We start from the raw sequence: 25,493 nt of genomic DNA, 5'->3' as shown, positions 1-25,493 counted from the left end.
ATTGCAAATAAGTTTCTACTGTAGAGCAAAAACTCCTTCATATACACAAAACACAAATTTTGTTTGGAAATCCCCCATAAGTCTGTGTGGATACGTTCATTTATTTAATGCTTTCCGGTGGTTTATAGAGAAATATCAGTGAATTAAAACTGATAATTTCACTGTTTCAAACAGTGAAAATTATCCGTGAGAATTATCGATAATTTTCATTGTTTACTGTGAAATGACGTCATTTTTTTGACGAAATGACGTCATTATCCCAGCAAAATTCGTTAGTTAAACTCTTGAACAATGTATATAAACTGTGAAAAATGCATTAAATAAAAAGAAAATTTGTTGGATTCGGTGGATTATCGACTTTAATTCACTCGTGATCATAGAAAACATATATTTTCACTCGTGGCTGCGCCACTCGTGAAATATTATTTTCTATGATCACTCGTGAATTAAAATCGATAATCCACCGGATCCAACAAATATCCTCTATATGACACATAGACACAATTTTGGTTCTAAATTGCACTCAGGTAAAATTTATTATATTGATGGTATCATATAACGATTGCTAATTATTTTTTTAACAATCCACGGTCATATTCATATGTTGGTTAAAGATCGCGAGAAAAAAAAATGGTTACATTGAAAGCTTTTATACTCTTTTTAAAATGGGCCAAAAAGATGAGCCCTAAAGCTTGACCGAAAATGTGGAGGACTCATAATGAGTCGAAGATGTAATGACTTGTTATGAGTTGTAGGGGTCCACGAGACGGGTTTATCTATTTGGTTCTTTGGATTGATGTTAAAAGGTTGATGTTCAAGTCGCCATTAGCTCATATATGTTCTGAATGACCACCAGAATGCCTACTCGAGACTATGTTTCGTGTTCAGCCATTGAATATTATTTAAATCTGGTGGACAATATACTCGAACAAAAAAAGTTTAAGATTATTGACATGGACTTCAACACTGCGCCTCCAAGAATTAACACCACAATCTGTAAGCATCATAGCGTGTAAGGTATCTCAAATATTGGAGACTACACATTCACCAATGCGGTCTGTATGTTCGCATTGGAAAGGTATTCTAAAGTTTAGGATGTGAAAAACATTGTTAGAAATATTCAGTTTAAGCAATGTCTCTGTTAGACTATGTGTATATGTCGTAGGGCTGAGCATTGACTGAGAGTTTAAAGATTGCGTGGCAGTTGGCAATAACTGATAAGATAAATCAAACTGAGGCCGTTTTTAGTTTATGTGGGAAGCGAATTATTTATGTGGGCCTGGATTAACTTCGATGTCGCCATATAGTATTAATAACAGGAAATAGAGTAAATTTTTATACAATGCTACATGAGCTATTTCACAGTCAACCTCGGCAATAGAAAGTTGATATTCTAGTAAATGATACTTTATTCTCGTAGTATCGGCCCTCCTCATTGTATCGTGCCTTTGACGAAAACCACTTAAGTAGTGCTGGGCAGTAGATGTTTTTCCATTTTTTGAGGTTTTAATTTCGATCTAATTACGATCTTTCTCATGATTTCCGGTTTTCATTTGATAGTAGGTCATGTTTATTCCAGGCCGATATTATGATTACACATAATTGTGTTAGTTTGTTTTTGTTTTATTAGAAGGTTTATCAAATGTATAAGCCGATTATTTTTGAAAACAATAGATTAAAATAATTTAAGAGAAACATGAACAAGAATTTCGTTTTTCCATTAAGAAACTATTTATAGAAAAAGAACATGCGCATAGTAACAAACCTTAGCAACCAATCAGAAGAGCCGATACAATGAGAAACGATGTTCATGATACTGATTACTACATGGGGCTTCGTCTCGCCAGTATTTTGGCAAATCATTTCCGATTTTAATTCAGTTTTTGTTGTTATGTCCAGGAATACACATTCAACTATAGATTGACGTTTTAAAGGTGTATTTTTTTTAAAAATCTTTTCACTTAAAATATTTAGATGTTTTCATAAACAGGGCCGATAGTACGGATACACATGATAATATCATAGCAGATTGTAGTGGGTAGCAAAGATTACTTGCGCTGAAACATAGTAAAACGCCTGTATTGGAAAGACATTTACCGGACACATATCAGAGTTCCTCAAACAACACTTAAAGGTTCGAAACAGTTAAATATAATTATAATAATAAAAAAGTAAGACAAAATCTTGCCATCAGACTGGTTTGAACCCGGGAACTTCGGGTGAAAAAAACTACTCGCTCGCATTTTACCGTTCTGGCTTATGGTGATAAGTGTGTATTTTAAACACTATTTTAGTAATTTGCGTGCGTGGCAAATAATTGCTGAAAAGAGTAGCACGAGCGTGATTGTTTTACCGATTTCAATGTATGAATATCAAGCAAACAACGTTTGCGTTGTAACGTTCGCTGCATAAAAAGGGAAACCAAATCTTCTAAAACTAAATACAGGTAAAGAAACGATTATGTTTCTTTGATAGAGTATATTTCATCAATACACAGTTTAAACATGACACACACAAAGAGAAATCATATATATTGGCAAATTAAGAAAACAAAGTGAAGATTCAGGTATGATTCAATGAAAAGCTATATACAGACTAATATGCTTTGTAACGTTCGTTTCCAATAATATGAAACACAATTTCCTAAAAATGAAAACATGTAAAGAAACTTTATTGGTTTTTGTTTTCTTTATATAAGATAAATGCCATCTGGACACATTTCGTCTGAAGACACACACGAAGTGAAAATCGTATAATTAGGGAAATGAAAAAAACAAAAACAATGTGAAGAATCAGATATGATTTTTCCTTTAAAAAGGGTATAATTTATCTTAACACGTTTTGTCATTTGACGCACAAAAAGTGAAATGATGTGGCTGCGAAAATTAATAAGTTTAATATTTTGCAGTTCAGAAACAAAAATATAACAGTTTTTACATACAATGGAATTAAAATATTTTCATGCTACGATACAATAGCAATACTTATAAAATTATGTGCCATTATAAACATGCAGTGCATACTTTTTATTATTTAATTTTAACACTTGTACGCTATGAAACTGTTAAGTTTGCAGTATTAAAATAACAATAGTTATCGAACATAAATAAACGTCAATTAAAGTTGCAGATACAGGAAAAAACCTACGCACAACAATATACTACGCACAAACAGAAAATACAGATTTGCCACTAAGGCCATGTTTATGGGATATAGTTGTATTCATGTCATAATTAGTAATATATTTATATTATTATACATGTCATAATGCGCGTGGTAAATGTTTTTCATCTTTTACGTTACACAACTTCATATTGGTATGTGAAATATATAAATATAATGTATATACTTGTATTCCTATTGACATGCTAAAATATTAAAAATTAAAAACTTAATGTTTATCTAGTTTGTTTTATAAACGTTCATAATGTATGCAACATTTCCATATTTCTTTGTTAAGGTAATGATATTTGAGTCTTCCATTTTAAGTCTTCCATCGGGCGATATATATATACGAGGTAAAGCTAGTTTTGGGGCTCTGTAATGGTGTTCCGTGAGTGCCACTTAATGGTTTTAATAATTGCTTATTAATCAGATACAACATATTCAAGCAAAACTGTCAAAAAACGCTCAATTATAACCCACAAGTGTTAGGGAATAATATGTCGTTTAGAAGCAGTTAATATAAAATAAGAAGTACATATAGTAATTGATATGCGACAAATATTTTACTTTAAGAGGAAATGAAGATGCAATTTAAGGTAAACTAAATTTAGTTTACCAAATTACCTTGTTTTGACTTTAGCAATAGGAAGGCGAGTGTGCAGACATCGCGAACACAATTCTATTTTCGCAATCTTGCGCCGAGGTGAGAGGTTGCAAACCCACGTTCTGATCTCGCGCCGAGGTGAGAGGTTACAAACCCACGTTCTGTGCACAAGCTCCGTCCCCTCTTTCCGTATAATTGCCTATACCGCGCTTAAAAATTCCTTATGAACATTTATTATATGTGTTCATGATGTTCATATCATCATTGTTTAAAGTATAGAACTCAGTCACATAAAAGTCGTTTGTAAAATGAATGATTAAAGACAAACAACAGATCGAAAGCAGACTGAATGTTCTTTACCCGGTAACAAAATATTGTTTTACAAATGCTATTCGAAATTGCCTCATATAGTTTTTAAATGCAGTTAATCCCAAATACCCTTTTTAGCATTGTTTTTCCGGTGGCGTACACGCATATCAAATTCACTATATCGTTGGTTCCTCTCTCTTAGTTTCCATTACCGACGCATTTCAAAGCCCTGTCGTGTTGGCACACGGACCAATTATTGGCGGGCCGCTCGGATACCGAACCACTGTTTCCCCACATGCCGCGCCCGACGGTGCAGTCCGATGAGTGGGTCCTTTCGGCATTCTTGTGACCGGAACTCGAATGTCCATTTTGGCCGTAGCTTCCCCATCCACCGGAACTTCCTTTTCCCCAGTCGTTTCCCCAACTCATTTTCATATGCAAATTGACGCTTTCTTGGCAACACACCGTTCAATGTAATGTTTGTTTTACATTTGGTAGTGCTTTGACAACGAACAGCTGTGAGAAATATGTAACATTATGCCTTTTTATATTAAATATTTTGTTAACTGCATAGTTATAAATTATGTGTTTACAAATTTCCACACTAACATATCATCGATCAATAAGTAAAACAAATCAAATTGATCTTTATTTAAATAGTCTTTAAAATCGAAAAGTACAAAATCAATTTACACTAATATTAATTTTTAAACATATACAATCCGACTTCTTTTCCATTGCTATCTTCTCTGTCTGTTTTCCAAAGTTTATTTATTAAAAAAGCAGGAGAGTATTGCGAACAATTACACGCACCCTTTGTGAATGGTAGAAGAATGTATCTTACTTCTTCGCCTATATGATAGTCTTTCTGTCTGTATTTGATAATGTCACATTCCGTACTTAAATATCTGATCTATCCGTGAATGGGGAAATTGTGAAGGAAAATTGTAAATTATATTTAAACTGATCAATATATGTTACCTTTTCACTGCTATTATCAATCGATTTTCTGGACAATTGCAATGCGAACAACATTGAAGCGAACAGCTGCACAAAGAGCATAATGTAGGTGTTTTTGGCGATATTTATCTGGCTATAGTGTCCTCTCGAAAAAAGCATGTATTACTTGTGCTCAATTTATCGTTGTCGGCTTAGGTAATACTTAAAGTATCCCGGGTACTCTTAAGTATACTACAAGGTACCCCGGGTACGGAAAAAAACGCTTAAAGGCACCCGGCCTTTCGCCGCGGTACTTTTAAGTATAACTTTCGTACCGATTGTACTTTGAATTATACTAAAGAGTACCAGGTGTACTTGCAAGTAGTACATGGGCTTTAAATGACAAATCGAGATTATTTTTGTCACTGTAGTTGCTCGATGCAGTATGGTTGTAACAAAGACTTTGTCTTCCAATTGTCGCACAATTTGAGTAAAACTGTGTACTCCTTCTCCAAGATAGCACGGGGTCATATTGGACGACAGCTATGCTAATAAGATTTAAAATCCAGACAATTAAGGAAAAAGGATGTCGAAACAGGCCAAAGAAAGAAAAGGTAATATAAGACAAGACAAGGCAACATCAGATAATACAAGACAAGATTGGTAAATACACTGTAGAAAAAAACAGACGAGACCATACAATACAACAAAAGACAAAGCTAGAAGATGAAACAAGACAATTCAAAATCAGAGGTGACCCGACAACCCAATATCAGATGAGACAAGAAAGGTAATAGCACCGCCGGAAATAATAAGGGACACGACAACACAACACAAGATAATTCAAGGAAAAAAAATGCAGGTATATACACTGCATGCAGGAAAATATAAGATGAGACAAGACAATCCAAGGAAAAAAAACACACGACAAGGCAAGATAAAGCAACGTGAGATAGGTATAAGCACTGCAGCAAATGATCAGACGACACAATTCGAGTCAACAGCAGACAGTGAGAATTTAGACAAGTCAAGATAAGATAGGTAAGGCACTGTAGGAAAAGGTCAAACGAGACAAACTAACATAAAACAATGCAATACATTACAAGACAAGATAGGTATAGGGTCTGTAAGAAATTATCAGACAAGACTTCACAAGACAACCCAAGACAATACAATATATGACAAGACAACACCATATATGTGTAGACAATACAGGAAATGATAAGACGAGAAATACAAGACAGTACAAGGCATGACGCGATATGTCAAGGCAATGCACTATACAACAGAACACAACACGCTAAAAAGGCGTTGCAAAGCAGGACAGGACGACTTATAAAGTAATGTAACAAAACATTATATTGATATATATATACATATGTGTTTTTCAACCGACCCGATGGGCCTATAAGTCAGAATATTTCAAATATACTCACCTATATTTACCGACTTGGCCACATCAGTAAAACATCAGTTCATAAAAGCTAAAAGAGAGAAACATTGGCAAATAAGAGCATCAGTAGAAAAACAACGGCTTATAATAGCTGCAATAGAGAATAGAAATATAATAATAGATACATCAGAGAAGGATAATCTTACAAGAGCTTTATAAGAGAAAAATTAGCATATAATATATACATCAGAAAAACGTAAGCTTATGATGGGCATCAGCCACCTTTTCTTAACGTTTTGCTGATGTCAAACAGTTTGCATGGTAAATTGACATAATTATAACACGTTTGTTCAAGATAATACAATGTCATAGAACAATTTGTATTTACATTTTAGAAAACAGGTGTTATTCTTTGTTGACAACTATCAATAAAAATGAAACTTATTATGCACGAACCATATGAGCTTCGTCATGTGAAAATGGATCTTATGTTATATGCTTTATATCAGCGTTGCTCCAGACTATTGTCATTTACGTCTGATGCATGTCAGTTATTCACTTTCGTTTGCGATTTAATAAGCAATTGGTTGGGGACATATGTATACTCCTCAATGCATTAAGAGATACGAACTGAAAGCGAGCAAGGGAAAAAGGACCCTTGTAATGCGAATATTGGTCTTATTCCATACGAGACAACCAAATATTGCGTGACTTTATCTTGGACACGGTAGCTCCTGACCAGAGTGTGTGTCTGTCAAATGCTAAACATCGTTGCTGTATGTCTTTTGGTATTCAAAATAACATGCATATATGAATAGTTGTTCCACGTGAATATGCAGTGTCCGCTCTTCTTCAAAAAATATGTAGACAGAGAAAGTATAAAAAGAGAATCATATCCATTACAATGCAAACACAGAAACACATGCTTATCTAAAAGTAGCGAGAAGAACATATTTTGCACGCGTTTCTTAAAATAACATACTAAAATTTAGGCTTGCCGAGCCTTGTAAGCCTTTCTGAGACGAGAGGGATAAATTTAAGTATACAATCATACTTACATAGTATTCTATTTATCCTGCAAAATAATTCATCGTACCTCTACGTCCCCGATTTTAAAGAAATAATGAAACAATCGCTTCAAAGGTGCAGTTTTACCGGTAAAGAATGCGACTTCTGTCGTTTGAAGAGTAAATAATGACGTCATGAGCACGCGCGCTTAATACTTGTAAAAAATGTTTTTTGTTGTGTGTGTTGCAAATATACAACATCTTTGTATCAAATTGTTTGGTTTGTTGAATCTGATTCGATTTTACAAAAATGAAAAGTTGATTCCGAGTAATATGACCTTTCTCTACACATGACTAGGTGTGGGATAAACATAGGTGTGGGATAAACCTTATCTTTTCTGTATGGGTCCTATTTTGTTCTATAAAATCATTTAGCTGTAGTATAAAACATTTTTTTGCGGCCATGTTGTTGTTGTTGTTGTATTTTTTCACCGCCTATGTAGACGAACCTCTACCAGATCTGTAGAGTTGAACAAAAGGATATCGTTCCCACCACCAGAATCGTGTGGTCCTCCACCGTCTATGTACACTGTAGTATATACACAAATATTGTCTTTTCTTACAGTATCTGAGCTTCTGCTCACCCGCTAGCGTCAATCCGTATACATTCGGACAAAGGGAGAAATTCGGACAATACATCCTAAATGCATTTTACGTTAGAATCAATCTAGCCACAGGCCTTCAGCACCTACAGCGCTTTGATTTGTTTTTAATACCGTAGAGGTCGGAATAAAAAAGTTACTGAAGAAAAACCGTCGACACATTTGTTGTTTACTTTCTTGACCTTCGAGATGTTGGATGTTAGAATATAATTTTCTCTCATAATAAATAGTATATACGCTTGTTCAGCGCAAAACTGTTTTAGCTCACTTTTTTTACAAAAATGACATTTTTGCATTTTTGTCACTGGTTTAAATAGATACACATAATATTTAAAAAAAATCAACATATTTCTAAAAATAATGGTCAAAAAGGGCCAGTTGGCATTTAGTTCTATCTCACTTGATATGTTTAATTCAGTGCAAAACTGTTCCAATTTTAGTTGGAGCAGTGTTGCGCAAATTAAAATGATCATGATCACTTTTATTTTTAGTGCAACACTGTCCTAGACTTGTTGAAATCTATAATCTCACTTGAATAAAGAATGACATCATAGTAAAGCTATAATGTCATTATTGTATGATGTCATTATTGTGTGATGTCATGACATACTAATGTTTGGTCTTGTTATTGTGGGTAATCTGCTGGGAAATAACTATGTTGTGTCCAGACTTGTTGAGATATTTCAGAATTGTGTCCATAATTGTGGGTAAACTGCTGTGAATTAACTATGTTGTGTCCAGACTTATTAAGATATTGGGAATTAACTATGTTGTGTCCAGACTTGTTGAGATATTTCAGAATTGTGTCCATAATTGTGGGTAAACTGCTGGGAATTAACTATGTTGTGTCCAGACTTGTTGAGATATTTCAGATTTGTGTCCATATTTGTGGGTAAACTGCTGTGAATTAACTATGTTGTGTCCAGACTTGGTGAGATATTTCAGAATTGTGTCCATAATTGTGGGTAAACTGCTGTGAATTAACTATGTTGTTTCCAGATATGTTAAGATATTTCAGAATTGTGTCCATAATTGTGGGTAATCTGCTGTGAATTAACTATGTTGTGTCCAGACTTGTTGAGATATTTCAGAATTGTGTCCATAATTGTGGTTAAACTGCTGGGAATTAACTATGTTGTGTCCAGACTCGTTGAGATATTTCAGAATTTTGTCCATAATTGTGGGTAAACTGCTGGGAATTAACTATGTTGTGTCCAGACTTGGTGAGATATTTCAGAATTGTGTCCATAATTGTGGGTAAACTGCTGGGAATTAACTATGTTGTGTCCGGACTTGTTGAGATATTTCAGAATTGTGTCCATAATTGTGGGTAAACTGATGGGAATTAACTAATATGTTGTGTCCAGACTTATTGAGATATTTCAGAATTGTGTCCATAATTGTGGGTAAACTGCTGGGAATTTACTATGTTGTGTCCAGACTTGTTGAGATATTTCAGAATAAAGGCCATGATTGTCACAATTTATTGTGAGATTATAAGGATAATGTAAAGACATTTTTCATACAAAGTTTGTAGGTTGTGTGTAGATTTATAAAATGTTGCAGCTGTTATAGTTACTTTTGCATGCTGTTACAATTTGTAACAGATATTACCTGTATATTAAAAGTTAAAGGCAAAAGTTAGTCTTTTTATACAATGCACATTATAAAATCGTTAGACGGTTATGTATATCAATATAATCATTAATAAAGGTCTCAATAAGGTAAATGTATTAAAGCAATACCCTTTTCTATGGAATGCCATTACTGACTTCATATGACTGTTGTTGTTGTTTGCAGTACATGAATCATTATTTTCAGTGGAATATGCATTATGCTTTGTGCAATTTTCTTTACGTTCGGTACATTCGTCATTATATGCTGTAGTTAAAGCATTACGCGAAGTAGTAACAACATTTTGTTCTGTCAAAACTTCTTGACATTCTGTACATTCGACATTTTGTGATGTAGTTACATTATTACGCACTGTAGCATTATCATTACGTGCTGTGATATCTTCTTTACGTTCGGTTCATTTGTCATTATGGGCTGTAGTTACAGCATTACGTGCAGTAGTTACAATATTCAGTTCTGTGCTGGCATCTAAAGGTTCGGTACCAGGGGTGGTGAAATCAAATGTCCGAGTTGCCCGAGTCGTACATTTGCTTGTCTTGGCAACTGATTTTTTTCAATTAAGTTGTCAGTGGACAACAAGTTTTTTTTAAAGTCGCGTCCAGGTATACAAACATACATTGTATTAAAGCCGTAATTAAGTTTTACAAAACCGGATGTTGACACGCGATATCATTGTCAGTGCTATTTGCGGAGCAATCAAGCTAAAATACGTGCACTCTCCTGCGCAGCGATCTCACTTATTCTGTAAGAGACCGGGAGCATGCCGCATTTTCAACATTCGGCCCGACTGTTAGACAGTGTACAGACTGGTTTCTTTATTTTTACAATCAGACGGAAATAAAAAGTATCAAACTAAAATAATCAAAACACGGTCTACCTTGTTATTTAAGACGACTATAATGGTAAAGATGAAACTTTATTTTAATCTTCAACAACAGAGCAGAAACCCGAAGCATTGAGCAGCCCACCTCCCAAAAAACTAAAAAAGATTATGATAAAAAATATAATCTAAGTAAACGCACCAGAACTTTTCAAGTAACTTGGCTCAGAGATTTTCAATGGTTACCAGTTGATGATAATCAAATTGCTACCAGTAGCGGTGCAGAGCCTCAGTCCGATGAGGTTCACATATTGGACTAGTTTAATTTGTTAAGATTACGATGTACTTATGTTCAACACATGTTTTAATAACACTAGCTTCGCAAGATTTAAAGTTTAAGAAAGTCTTTATAGTGTTTATATCATACTGCTATAGTGAATGTACCATTGAAATACAATTATAAACAAAACAAGATCATACTCATTTTGATATATTCCACATTATTTAACATTAATCAATAAACGCGTTTATAATTTATATAAACATTAACGGACAAGTGTAGTTCAGCAATGGACAAGTTAAATTTCCTAAATGGTTGTCCGTGGACAAGTATAGTTTTTTGAGATTTCGCCACCCCTGGGTACATTAGTCATTACGTGCTGTAGTTACATCATCACATGCAGTAGTCACATCATTTTGTTTTGTGCAAACCTCTTTTATGTTACGTACATTCAACATTATGTGCAGTAATTTCATCATTACTTGCTGTGCAAACGTCTACACGTTCAGTACATTTGTCATTATGTGCATTACGTTCAGTATAATAACATTATTTCGTGTTGCGCAAACTTTATTTACATTCAGTACATTCGTCATTACATGCAATAGTTTCATCATTATGCGCTGTACTAACATAATTCCATACCGTGCGAACTTCTTTACGTTCGGTATATTCAACATTATGTGTAGTAGTTTTATCAGTATGCGCTGTGCAAACGTCTTACGTTCGGTACATTCGTCATTACGTGCAGCAGTTACATAATTATGTGCAGTAGTAACAACATTACGTGTTGTGCAAACTTCTTTCCGTTCGGTACATTCGTCATTATGTGCAATAGTTACAGCGTGCTGTTATAAAAACATTACGTGCTGTGTCTTTTCGTTCATTACACATCATTATGTGCACTAAGTTAAAGCATTACGTAGACATTATAGACATTTGCAATAAAAGTCATAATTAATGTTTATGAAGTTGTTTATTTTATCTTAATATAGATGTTAGACCTTTAGAATTGCCCAGTGAATGCTTGATTGTAATACCCATTAATGGCACGCTCCCAACCAGATTAAATTTCCTTTCTTTAATTAATGTTTTCTCCTCAATTAAACCATTGTATTTTATTAAATGAATTATCCCATCTAACATATATATAATAAGTAATGGTGATAGTATAAAATTCTAAGAATTCAATGAAATTAATAAATCGACTTCAATATTTGACAAAGTACTACTAATAAAATAGTAACCTAATAATATTATTTAAAACAAATGCACAAATATTATATAAAAATACTTCATTTATTTCAATTTTATATGTTGTTACACAGTTTATAGAAAAAAACAATGGTTGAATTGCCTTTGACAAAAATTTACAATGTCATATTTCATTGACATAGTACATTTTATTATTTTCACGTAAAATTGTGCTGCAAAGTCAAAATTATAACCCCAAAACATCTGCTCACAACTTATTTTCAAATATGACAAAGCAAATTACACTAAAATCTCATATAAAATATCGGGGTGAATTGTCTTGGGGGTGAATTGTCTTTAGGGGATGAATTGTCCAAGGAAATTAAATTCTGGGGGTGAATTGTCCAGGGGGTGAATTGTCTTGGGGTGAATAGTCAAAGATTCTGTTTCACACTTGCGGGAAAATTACGTCATCCGGTGACACGTATAAATGTTCCTAGAAAGACCTATCCACAAAACAAAAAAGGCGTAACTACCAAGCATAAAGTCGTTTCTATCAAAACGATGTAACCAGTACGGTAGCAGCGAAGTACTGAATACAATGGAATTTGCATAGCACGAAATTTTAAAACCTCAACATGTTATCATATAACTACAGCACACAACGAAAAATGTACCGAACGTTAATCTATGTGGACAGAACATAATGTGTTACTACCGTACGTTATGCTGTAACAACTGCACATAATGTTAAATGTACCGAACGTAAAGGCATTTTCTTCACACCATAATGCTGTTACTAGTACACGTAATGCTGTTACTACTGCGCATAATGATAAATGTACCGTTTAAAGACATTTTGACATAACTTAATGCTATAACTACCGCACGTAATGCTGTAACAACTGCACATAATGACGAACGTACTCAACGTAAAGACGTTTGCACAGCACGAAATGATGTAATTACTGCATAAAATGTTGAATGTACCCAACATAAAGACATTTGGAGAGAACATAATACTGTAGCTACTTCACACGATGACGAATGAACTGAACATAATGAAATTTGCAAAGCAAACAGTGAAGCTGCTACTGCGCGTTATATTGTAACTACCGCTCTTAATGAATGTACAGAACGCCAAGAACTTTGCACAGAAAAGAATGAAGTTTGCACAGAAATAAAACTGTCCACGGAACGTAATACTGTAACTACTGCACGTAATGCTGAAACTACTGCACATATTGACGAATGTACCGAATGTAATAAGTTTTGACAGAACATAATGATGTAACTACTGCATGTAATGCTGTTAGTACTGCACATAATAACGAATGTAGAGAACGTAAAGAAGATTGCACACGTCATAAAGCTTATCCCACCGAAACTAATGATGAATGTACTGCAAACAGCGCCAGTGCTCATATATAGTCAGATATGGCGTTCCATACTTTTCTATTCTTAAACCTTTTCCTATGAAGTATACTTATTGAGATAAAGCCACCATAATTGTATGTTCTGTGTTTATATTGTTAAATCATGTATCAAGTTAAATCAATGTAGTTTAATTGCATTAATTGCCTTTCATTTCGTATGTACAGGTATGTAATTCATAGTATTTTTGTCAACAGCTGCCTTAAAGCATAGATTTTGGCAGTGTTCTTTGAAATAAGCAACTGCATGTGTTTAATTCTTTGAATATTCATTATGATATTTAAATATTAATATATTAATACTAAAGAATATGACAAGAATTTTGCATTATTAACAAACAAAATGTTAATATATTATGTAAAGTTTTGTGTACCAGAAATTTAATAAAGTGATCATAAATAACCTAATAGTTTATGTCTTAAATGATTATTGTTTAAAACAACCATAATTAAATAGATAGAATCATAAAGTCACTTGGAGCAGTGTTGCACATATTAATATAAGCAAACACAATAATTGTTAGGTGGAATACTGTTTCTAACTTGAGTTAGAACAGTGTTCCACTAAATAAAAACCCATATAGACACAGTTTTAAGTGGGAAAACTGTTCTAACTGCAATAATGTTTAATATCTCTTTTAAAATTATATTTTTTTGTAGTAAAGAGCTATTTTATAAAGTATTTGAATATTACATCATTATAAGAAAAAACATATGACATATCTAAAGAAGCAACATAAAACCACAGTTTTTTCTTCTTCCTGAAAACTTTTGTAAAATGGAGTTGGAACAGTGTTGCGCTGAACAGGCGATATGTATATACAAACATAACACTCAATTATTCCTTACTATCAATGTTAAAGCAAATTATGTTATTAGCAATGTGTGTTCACCTATTGAGCAAAGTAAATAAACTGTTCTTTCCCCACGTTCTTTATTATATAGCCCCAATCGATAATCTGAAGTTTTGATTATTCCGTAAAAGCATCACCGAACGCATTTACAAAAGATGTCGATATTGAACATGAATGATCGAAATATGATATATAATTGGTTCTTAAAAATATTTGCTTTTTTGATTATCCAGTGATATTCCCTTTAAGCCACGTACATACACATTAACTTGAAAAATCTTAATAAACATGCTAATAATCATGTCAAAGTGTCAACGCATATATAATATATAATATATATATAATGTGACACGTCTTGAGAAATTTTAACGAAATTATGAGATAAATTATGTAGATGATCTCTATATGTTCAAATCTTGCACATTCACGTCATTGTGAAATGATCTACTGAAATTTTACAAGCGTAAAAAAATCCAACAAACAGTTGTATGCAGCCACTAATATGTTCCGTTCTCTTTTCATTTCTAAATTATAGTTTGTTTTCTGAGCTATAATTTATTTAATATGGCGTCTACAGTTGTAAGAATATATATATAAAATTTCCCAACACGACCTAGTTTATTTGGACTCACTTTACCCCAATGCGGACTAAGCCTAGATCTTTTAAGTTTATCACTGTGGCCAGGTTTCTTCAAATTCTTCAGTCCTGTTGAGGTAAATGTTGACCCCAAGACGCCTAACACATTGTACGACGCACTGCGCCGGCAGCGGAACATATTACGGAAACGTTAGGATGAATCGTTCGCTTCAAAAATAAACATTCGCCCATTGTCAACTCTATCTTTTTGCATATAACCAGATCAAATATATCAAGTGATATCGCTTACGATTATGACATGGAAAAAAAATGCTTACGCTGACATAACTGCTGGTAAACACTCTGTTCTGTTGGTATAAATCCGTTAGCTTAGTTTTTTTAACCTATCCAAGTGTGAAGAAGCAGGTATAAAGCTTAAGTGGTATTTTCATTATATTTTCGGTATTGTCGATATATATCACGTTAATGAATGATGATTTAAATACATGAGTTCAACTTAATGTTTTTGGCAAGTGTAACAGCGTAACATTATATCATAGATTAAAATATATATACATTTAAATTCAGACATTTCTGAAGCGCGACATGAACTTTGCAATTAAATTTGATTACAACACTGACTAAAAAACGCAAATTCGTCTTTCACACACATCAGTGTATATTCAACATACCAAGCAATAACATTTCCTTCAGAAAAAAATAAGTATAATGTATTTAGGGTGTCGTCCCGATTGTCCCACATTTAGAAATTCAATACACCGTTCAAATAGGTGTGAAGAGGCGTAAGATGGGTAATACAAGTATAAAAAATATCATGTCTAGGATTTATTATGATTAACTACGATCAAAGTATAAAACGATGATTATCTATTGTTTGTCTGCTGTGACATAAATACAATATATATTTAAAAAATAAGATAAATAAAAACTGTTATTTTATATAATTAAATAACAGTCGAACATCTCAAACATGCATTAATATATATCCATGCGTTATCAACAAATTAACCTAACTTCACTTTTTTCAAAATTCCACGTTGCTGTATTTACTTATAAACACGAAGGGATGAGCATTTTGCTTGACGGATTCAGATTTGTACTAAGTATGTATACTTGTATACTCATTGATCTTATAACATGCGAAGTATTGTTAGTATGCCATTCGAATTAAAGTATACAGAATCTTTATTCAGAGGGGAGATTAAATAACGGATTGAACGATTGATGCTTTGAATAGAAATATTAAGAATAAATGGTGATTGTTAAATAAACAAATTACCTGAGATTGTCTGATTTTTTTAATACATTCATATTGCATTTTATAGGTATTAAATCGATTGGTGATTAAATATAAAATGTTAATAAAGTGTGTCTATATTCCCTCTAATGGAAGAGAATAAAAATAAAATATTTATCGAGAAACACTTTTGTGTTTATGTTATGTTAATTTAATCAAATAAATACACGAAATAAATACCCCTTTTCGAGCCCCAGATATGCGACTTACCTGTCTTTTCCGTTATCGATTTTTTACTCTTAAAATAAAAATGTAGGACAATCGGGAATTAAAATATATATAGCATTCTAGCATTTCTTAGTTGGTATGTAATAAGGAAGTACTAAGCAGCGATATGAAACACCACCAGATGGAAATTTCTAATGCAATCTATATGTTTGAAAGGAATTATTTAAGTACATGTATTTTTAAGTATTTCAACGACTTAACATGGCATCAAAAAGCGATGTTTGTAGGCATTATTTCGAACCCCAATAAGGAATGCGAAAGAAACATATGTTTGGCACTGCATATATTTATTTAACGATTACATCAATCAAATACTCGATTATAAGACTGTTGGCGGATTATTTCAATACATGTTTCAACTTAGTGCACTATATGCAATGTTATAATTTACAGATAGCAATACTGGAATAATTGCATAGATATTGTATATAAGGTGATGCAATTTGTTAAAACTGAGTACAGCTTGAATGCAAGCATGCAACATACAAAAAACAATAATGTTGACATGAAAATATTAAATTTAAGAGTTGTGGCGCGCACATTTAAATAACGATTTGTTATGGAAAAGACAGATGCCGGCTTGATTGCAAACGTGCCATTTTAAAAGGGGCCTTTTCACGTTTTGGTAAATCGACAAAATAAAAAAAAAAATTTAGATACGCAAATGTTCGTTGTTGTTATGATAATTGTGAGGAAACAGTTACTTGAATATTTACCTTACCCTAAAATATCCATTATATGCATCTTTTGACGATTTAAAAACCTGAAAATTATAAAGCGTTGCAACGCGCAATGATTGAATATTGTGGATAGTTTTTTTTTGTTGTCGTTATATTTTGTGATACTACGAGGAGTGCTTATATAAAGTATAAAACACATCGCTTCTTGTATGAGCACGGTTGGCCAAGTGATCTAAGCGATAGACTTTTACTCCAGGGGTCAGTGGTTCGAGTCCAGTTGAGGGGATACTTTTTTATTTCTTTCATTGTATTCTTTTTGACTGGAATGTTTTAGATCCAATGTTTACATGTATCAATATAAAGCATTTAATTACAAACTTCAATACATGCCAAAATCTGTGAAAAGGTCCCTTTAAAGAATAATAGTTCATGCTTAGACGTGCAGACTGTTTATTTTAATGATTTGGAACGCACATTTAAAATGATAGTGCAGTGTGTTACTAAAACAGACTTGCTTAAGCCTTAAAACACTGCTGGTTAACTATTTGAACTTGAATTTAACTGAGTCGAATTATCAACTTTGGAATAATCAGTTGTTACTGCTGGAGCCAAAAATAAGATGTGTGTATTCCTAGCCTGTAATCAATAATAATCAACTTGGAGTTTGTAAAGATTAAGGATAAATGGCGCTGTTTTAATACACTCACTTGTTAAGAGGCTCAAAAGTACTAAACTTTTATATAAAGAACAATTTTTTGTTTGTGTTGAGAAACTAAAATATTTTAAACTCTATTCCCGTTTGATCAAAAGAATCGCCCTGATAAGGTGGACGTGGTTCAGACCGTTCGAGATTGTCCGACTATCGTTTGCATAGTGTTTAACATTAATGCATTTGAAATCTGCGTACGGCGATTACCAAACGCCTTTATCAATGATCATTAAGCTTTGCCTACTTTAAATAAGCAAATATGTGTTTCAAAAACGTATTTAAAGACATAACAATCATGTATTTTTGTGAATATTTCAAACAGACTCTGCAACCATGTACACACACATGACACACTTGGTGGTACCATTTCCCTAGAAAAAGTGATTTGTTTATGTGTATGACCATATGTCAAGGTGACTATTTTATTATTTATTTTTTCCGTTCAAGAAAAGTTTAAATAAATGTGGCACATCAATAATATTACAAATTTCTTGTTATACAATTATTGTATAAATGTATTTTCAATAGGCTCCACTTTAATTAAATGTTTGAACCTGATAGTGTCAATGCATACATATTTTACAATACACTACATATTTTACAAAAATGCCTTTTTCTGAAGTTTTTTTCTAACTTCAAAGCACAAAATAAAACTGACCAGAATTAATAACAAAGCCTGCTCGTAAAATTAACCATAAGCATCAGTTTGTTTCTGTCGGTATAAAGTTAGTTTTGTTTAAAAAATGAAAAAGACAGGGTTAACGTATTAATTAAAGTATGTATTTGTTTAGCCAAAGAATTTGCTATTACATGTGCCAAAGATGAAATGTTAACTCGCGACCATCACATTTATATTGATTCAGGAGATGCTGACACACAAGAGTTACCTCCATTAGTAAATGCACGGAGAGAGACCAAAGCCACTTATCTGTCTATTGAAAATTCTTGTGCTGCTGGCGTTTCCTTAGAATTCAGAGATGACTTGCACCAGCTGCCGTCAATTTTAATCCATCTCAGAAAATGTCATAGGCCATCATGCCACTTGTGGTCAAATCTCTCTTCTTAAAGTCAATGAAGTTGTGGAAGAGCTCAAGTTGGTGATGTATGTGTTTTTCGATTATGAGACTGCAGTTGAAGATTACTTTGAAAATAACAATAATAGTCGCCTCTTTTTAAGTTTATTCGATTTCCACGCCCTCTTCGTGCTTTCTTACGATGATCAACGGCCGTGATTCGATCTAACCTCGTCATTGATCGCCGTATGAATCCAATAGGATCAGAAGCCCGTTGTGGCGGAGGTATTTTTGCTCTTTCTTAATACAACGTAAACGCTTCGGTTTTGCTTGAACGCCTTACGATTGTCCCGAAGACTAGAACAGACACAGAAGCAACAAAACGTAAGGACACGCTGTAAACGAAACGCCGTGACGTCGTTTAACTGTATCTTATGTGGATCGACCGATACAAAACGTAAGTACAGCAACGTCCTTGTCACTATTGTCAATGGTATTTATAATTTATTATGAAGAAATACAACGCCATGATTATGTTATATATGTTATTACAGTGTACATGAAAGTAAAAGCGCAATGTTATAGTGCTAAGCTGAAATTTAAATATTATTAGTCAGCAGATAAGTTGAACGACTGTGAATATACAATTGCAATTAAAAACAATAGCCGGTTGAATTTTCGTTGATGAACACACTAGCATTTAACTATTTCCGGTTTTCTACCAATTATGAAATCCTTAGATCTACTTAGAGAATTGGTTTCATAATGTGCACATGCATGCATAATTGTACATGTGGATTTTGAAAATAAATTCTTTCAGCCAGAAATGTTTAAGTTTCGCAAATTGGTTTGAACATCGCGTCAACAAGCGCTTGCAGGTTCAACTGTATTTGAAGAATCGATTTGTGTAAGGGTGGAAAACATACTCGCATCATATTTAAACACATATCGTACCGTTGAAGAAAGGTGATGAATATAATGTTGATATAACTTCGTGTAGTTTATCCTCAGCAGGGTTTGAGGTTCACAATTGAACGTTAATGGATGTAAACATACCGGTTTATGGTGGTTTTCTTGAAATAACTTTTTCAAACAATTGTTCCTAAGAATTTCAACTAGTGCATACAAGACATTTGTATGCTGCTTATGGCATTGGGAAATACATCAGAATTATTTTAATAATAATCCTTGGCCAAAAATTCGAGATGTAACGCTTTCATGTTTACGGTTATGCTGCAAGAAACGAGACAGTTTGGTACCGATTTAAGATGTATTCTATGATTTATTTTTAAATCTTAAGATATCGACACACACAATGCAAGAAATACTGTCTTTTATGCACTTAATATTTTTGAAAATGTATTTCAATAACTTGAGATATTTGCAAATATAAAGTTCTTAACGATGTGTTTACATTCAGTTCAGCCAGTGTGTAAACCCCTGTAAACCCCGTTGATCCTGCACCATGTAATAGGCTATAAATCATTTAGTATGAAACTCATTCTTAGGCTGATTAATCGAAGGCTTTTTGTAATGCAGTTTTAACCACTTTTGTTACACGGTATTTATTAAGATCGGATTCGTATCGACGAACTGTTCCTCTTTCACTGTGACTAAGATTACCATATTGAATATATATAGAAATATAACTAATAAACTAATGTCTTAAGTGCCATTACTGTTTAGAGGCTTAATAAATCTGATATACATTGAAGATACATGTATATCAATGGGAAAAGTACGAAAAGTCGATTTGTTAATACGGTCGAACTCGTAAAATTGGGTATGCTATATAAACAACTTATTGAATTAACAATTTAATATTAAATGTGATATATATACGGGGTTATTAAATATAATACACATTATGTAAAAGGTTGATAAGGTTTATTTGATGTTTGTTTCAAATGTACAAAGTACTAGGTTTAATTATCCTTACGGGACTTGTTTACAGTATTGCAAAATGACACTTTCAATTTTAAAAAATGTCATAACGTAGACAAGGATCAATGCATTATATTAAAACAAGCACAATGACTCTCATGACTATTAAAATGTTAAAACTCAATGTTCTTTCATCCATAAGCATGATAATAAGACATATATTGTGGACATTGTTACAAAAGCTCAATATTTTTCCAATTTCAATTAATGCTAAGGGATGTTTGATCGGATTTCTTTGAAAAAAAAGAAATGGCTTTCTCAGTCCGCTAACGTTCTATCTATCGGTGTATACCTATAGTACATGTAAACTCATGTCAGTATTCTTGGTAATTCCTTATGTAATATAGAACACACGCTGCATTATTCTGCTATATATTTTATTATATTGTAAATGCTAGTGATAACGTTATAACGTTATAAGCCAGTATTATAAATTGCAGACACGATATTTATCCTTTGCGCCAGAGTAATCAAGAAGACGGAAAGCTAAATTTAGTAACAGGGTAATGCATATACACACAATTACACATACTTTAACAAAACAAAATGTTTTAGAAGTAGAACTAGGACCTCGCGTTCATATGGTCAAGAACTCGCTTAGCGTTTATAGTAGTAGTAGTCATCTCCAGGAGAGGCAACAAACACAGTGTCCAGCTCCGTTCTGATGTCAGCAAACGTTGGTCGCTTCTTCGACTGAAATGCCCAGCATTTGGTCATCACGCCGTACCACCTGAATAACCCATACATCAAATACAGTGAATGTTAAGGTAGTCCTTAAACCATGCAAAAATACCTCAACACAAACCGATTACGGCTAACGTTAGTAATATCATCAAATATTACTGCAGGGTTTAGAAAGAGACCAACGAGTACGTTATTTCTTGAACGTAATCGTTAGACCATAAACATTAACATTACAAGGTACATTTTGTTATTAACAACTAGGTATGCCATTAGAGAGAAAGCTATATGCTTATCTTGTAACCTGCCTAAACACAACGAAATAAAAACGTTGTTTTTTTAATATGGGATTACTCGCATGTATTGTGAAACAAAAAAAATGAGAAAAGGACCTATAGTACAAATAACGTCGATGTACGTACACGTTATCACAGTGGTCCGGTTTATGCAGACGCACATTTTTCTTCAGTCTGTCAAGCAGGTCTCGGCTTCTCACTTTCTCGAACGGGGTCTCTCCTGATTATGGCAGAACACTCAAGAATTTGTTTACGTTGATTTTGAAATAAACCATACTTTCATACGTTTTGTTTTCGTTATATTTAATATTTCGCATTTGAAAATGTATATATATCTGTGTGACTATGTAGCTTGAACGATATGGTTTTATTCGTGTTATCCTTTATCACAATTAACTAAAATGTTTGCCAAATGCATTGTTGTTGCTTTTGTTTTGATTTTTGCACAAAACTAAATACTAAATGAAAAAAATGCTGCTTTACCAAGAGTAAAAACTTCCCACAGGACTACGCCAAACGACCACACATCACTTTTCTGGTCTGCATCTTTCGTTGACGTCATGCATTCAGGCGCCATCCACTTGATTGGAATTCTCTCCTGTAATGAAAGCAACAAGTGCACATTAACACAATTGTTTTATATAAGAATGAAAATAAAGTTAAAGGGGCATTTTCACGGTTTGGTAAATTGACAAAATTTAAAATAATGTTTTAGATTCGCAAACTTTCGATGTAGTTATGATATTTGTGAGGAAACAGTAATACTGAACATTTGCCATGCTCTAAAATATCAATTATATGCCTGTTTTGACGATTTAAAACCCCGAAAATTATAAAGCGTTGAATAATTAGGAGAGTTCTGTTGTTGTCGATATATGTTACTACGAGGATTGCTTATAAAAAGTATAAAATACAGCACTCATTGTATGAGCACGAATGGTAGAGTGGCCTAAGCGATATACTTTGTCTCCAGTGGTCAGTGGTTCAAGCCCAGTTTATGGTTACTGTTTTCTTTCTTTAATTTTATTCTTGTTTTTACTGGAGCTTTTTAGATCCAGTGTTAACATTTATCAATATAAATCATTCAATGACAAACTTAATACATGCAAAATCTATGAAAAGGACCCTTTAAGAGCCATGAATGGAATATATTTGAAACAGAAAATTGAAGAAATCAAGGTTTCTGGACAATTAAAGTATCTTGCAAAATAAACGACTGTTGGATAAAAAAAAGTATTGATCATGACGGTTTCTCAACGTATCACTTACCTTTTTGCCGCTCTCTGCATCTCCGTCACCTTCTTCTTCCGGTTGTGGTCCGAAGCCGTAGATCTTAACTTCTTTCAAGGAGTTAAGCAAGATGTTGCGTGCCGCTAGGCGGCGGTGAGTTATCTTTAAATAATAAGCCGCGGATTTAATTCATTTAGCGTTTGTTGATTAATAATATTATAAGTCGTCAATTGTTGTAATTATGACACTTAAATACAGGCACTAGCGTGAACATGACGTTACTGTCTTTATACCCCCTCGCAATCTTGGTACAAGTTTGGTAGAAATGCATAATAATTTATAATCGTATAAGTTGTTTAACAACATATTGTACCACAATTTGATATAACTCTTATATGAAACTATCTTTAGTATGTTACCTGCATAACACTTTTACACCATTATATTTGAATTACCCCTTTTCCAGCCAGGTATTCCATCCCCATGGCGATGTCGCGTCCAATTCGAAAGAGGGTCTCCTGGATCTCCATGGTAACGTTGGACTTGTGCTGAACCAGGTATTCCTTCAACGTACCGTTCTCGCAGTACTCATACAGGACGAAAGGTCCCACTTAAACGCATGAAGGAAATGATACGGCATTTTGTGTAAATGTGAAAACATGTCTTTGAATAGGTAGATCAGTCTGAAGACTGACGACATAATATCAATACAAAGAAAACAGCGTTATTCACTCTCAACAGCGATAGCGGAAAGAAAGCTTAAACCATTACCGTAAAAGAAACTTTATCGCATTGAAAAGACAATCGCAGATTGTACTTTAAGTATGGATGTGTGTGCAAGCCCAAACAATCAAGTGTTATGTTTCAATTCGTTTAATAGAGTATCGCTTTAACACCGTTATTTACTCTCAACAACAATAAGAAAAAAACTTGAATCAAAACACTATATGTGACTTTATCTCATTGAAATGACAAGACCATACTGTGGGTAACGTGTTTTCAGTGTGTAAACCCCGAAATGTTTTCATTTACAATATACTAACTGCTCGTGTCATCAAGGCCGGATCCCAAATACTTTAATACGTTGGGATGGTCCCCAACCTTCTCTGATGAGAAGTTCATTTTCGCCTTCATAAGGAACTCGTCCTTGGTTGCGTAGTTCTCTAAATTGAAAGATTTGACACATTAATAGCATGTATAACAATTTTACAATCTTATTATTTTCTTGACGTTATGCAATTAAGTCAATATTGCTGATTTTTCAAGTTTTAGAGTTCCTAATAGTAAACACCAATGTGATTCTTTTATAATTACTGGTTCTTATATTTTACTTATATAAACTAATAACAGTAAATGAAATAATATGCATACCTTTTAGTGTTTTAGCCACCACAGTTTTTCCCTTGTACTTTGCTTTGTAGATGTTAGCAAAGTGTCCGGACTTGATGACAGACTCGAACACAATATCATTGCGACTAAGGACTGACTTCGATGCATACGTGTCCATGCCACCGTACAGGTAAAGTTCCTCGGCGCCCATTGATCTCGCCCGCGGTGTCTGATGAAGGAAATTACATAAATCAGTACGCTTAAACGTGTTAATGCAGAATCTTAAACGGTGTGGATAAGCAATATACAGTACACAGTGTAATTGAACGCTTAGTACCATATAAAAATACACCCACACTATAAGACGGATTGTTGTGTGCCTCGCCTCTGAACATACGGCTTTGACGAACCCGCCGAGATATCCTTCGCCCGACCACACGGACGCGTTCACCAGGTCGGATCACACCACAGCGGATGAGTATCACCATTAAAAGGACAACGATGGCAACAACAGCCAAAACCCCTGTGTGATAAATATTATATAATTTTAAATAACTCATTGACTTTTCAATATAAATATAAAAAATACCCTATTATTATTGTATCGAATATTAATCCTTAAATTGGTAATACGTCATAGGAATTTTTCAATACTTAAATATTTCATACATTATTAATACAGAATAATGTTTAAATAGGCAGGTATGTTAATCATGACAAGCGACAGAGCATGATCAAAAGCTAGGTATATAACCATTTAACAATTATCAATTACGTCGGACCGTCTTCATTATATAACAGATAGGGATTGATACTAGATTATGGATTCACAGTTGAAAACTAAATATTCCTTACGCGCAGCACAATCGTATTCTGGTATGGGCGACACGACATACTTACCTATAACGGCATAAATTATACCAATCAGTGGAACACCACCACCTTCTTGCTCCTCTGAAATAAGACATATAGAATTTAAAAACGCTGTATTTTGTGCTGCATTCTAAAAATTAAACATGTATGTTGGCTTTGTGTTGATTGTTATTTGATGATTGAAACTGGACAAATGACCACAACTATAGTATATTGTATGTTGAAGTAATAGGAAGACCTATGTGCTACCAAAAAAACTTAGTTGTAATCGGCCGAGCCACACACCTGTCCTTGCCGTCACTGCTAGATCCGTTTCTTGG

At 33.6% G+C, this 25,493-nt stretch overlaps 1 protein-coding gene across 1 annotated transcript in view; it reads right to left on the bottom strand.

The window, feature by feature from the left end:
• Positions 1-21,124: 21,124 nt before the first annotated feature.
• Positions 21,125-25,493, bottom strand: part of LOC127845330 (uncharacterized) — a 30,437-nt gene continuing 26,068 nt past the window's right edge. The window contains exons 20-28 of the mRNA XM_052376188.1: positions 25,201-25,254; positions 24,657-24,823; positions 24,343-24,529; positions 24,015-24,134; positions 23,427-23,581; positions 23,011-23,133; positions 22,225-22,339; positions 21,868-21,961; positions 21,125-21,494 (exon numbers count right to left, since the gene is read on the bottom strand). Coding sequence (XP_052232148.1) covers positions 21,362-21,494; positions 21,868-21,961; positions 22,225-22,339; positions 23,011-23,133; positions 23,427-23,581; positions 24,015-24,134; positions 24,343-24,529; positions 24,657-24,823; positions 25,201-25,254 — 1,148 coding nt within the window. The 3' untranslated portion in view covers positions 21,125-21,361. The remainder of the gene's footprint in view (positions 21,495-21,867; positions 21,962-22,224; positions 22,340-23,010; positions 23,134-23,426; positions 23,582-24,014; positions 24,135-24,342; positions 24,530-24,656; positions 24,824-25,200; positions 25,255-25,493) is intronic.

The sequence above is a fragment of the Dreissena polymorpha genome, chromosome 9 (genome assembly GCF_020536995.1).
Source record: "Dreissena polymorpha isolate Duluth1 chromosome 9, UMN_Dpol_1.0, whole genome shotgun sequence".
Taxonomy (NCBI): domain Eukaryota; kingdom Metazoa; phylum Mollusca; class Bivalvia; order Myida; family Dreissenidae; genus Dreissena; species Dreissena polymorpha.
Note: the sequence above shows the minus strand (reverse complement) of the source record. Positions and strands in the feature narration are given on the sequence as shown.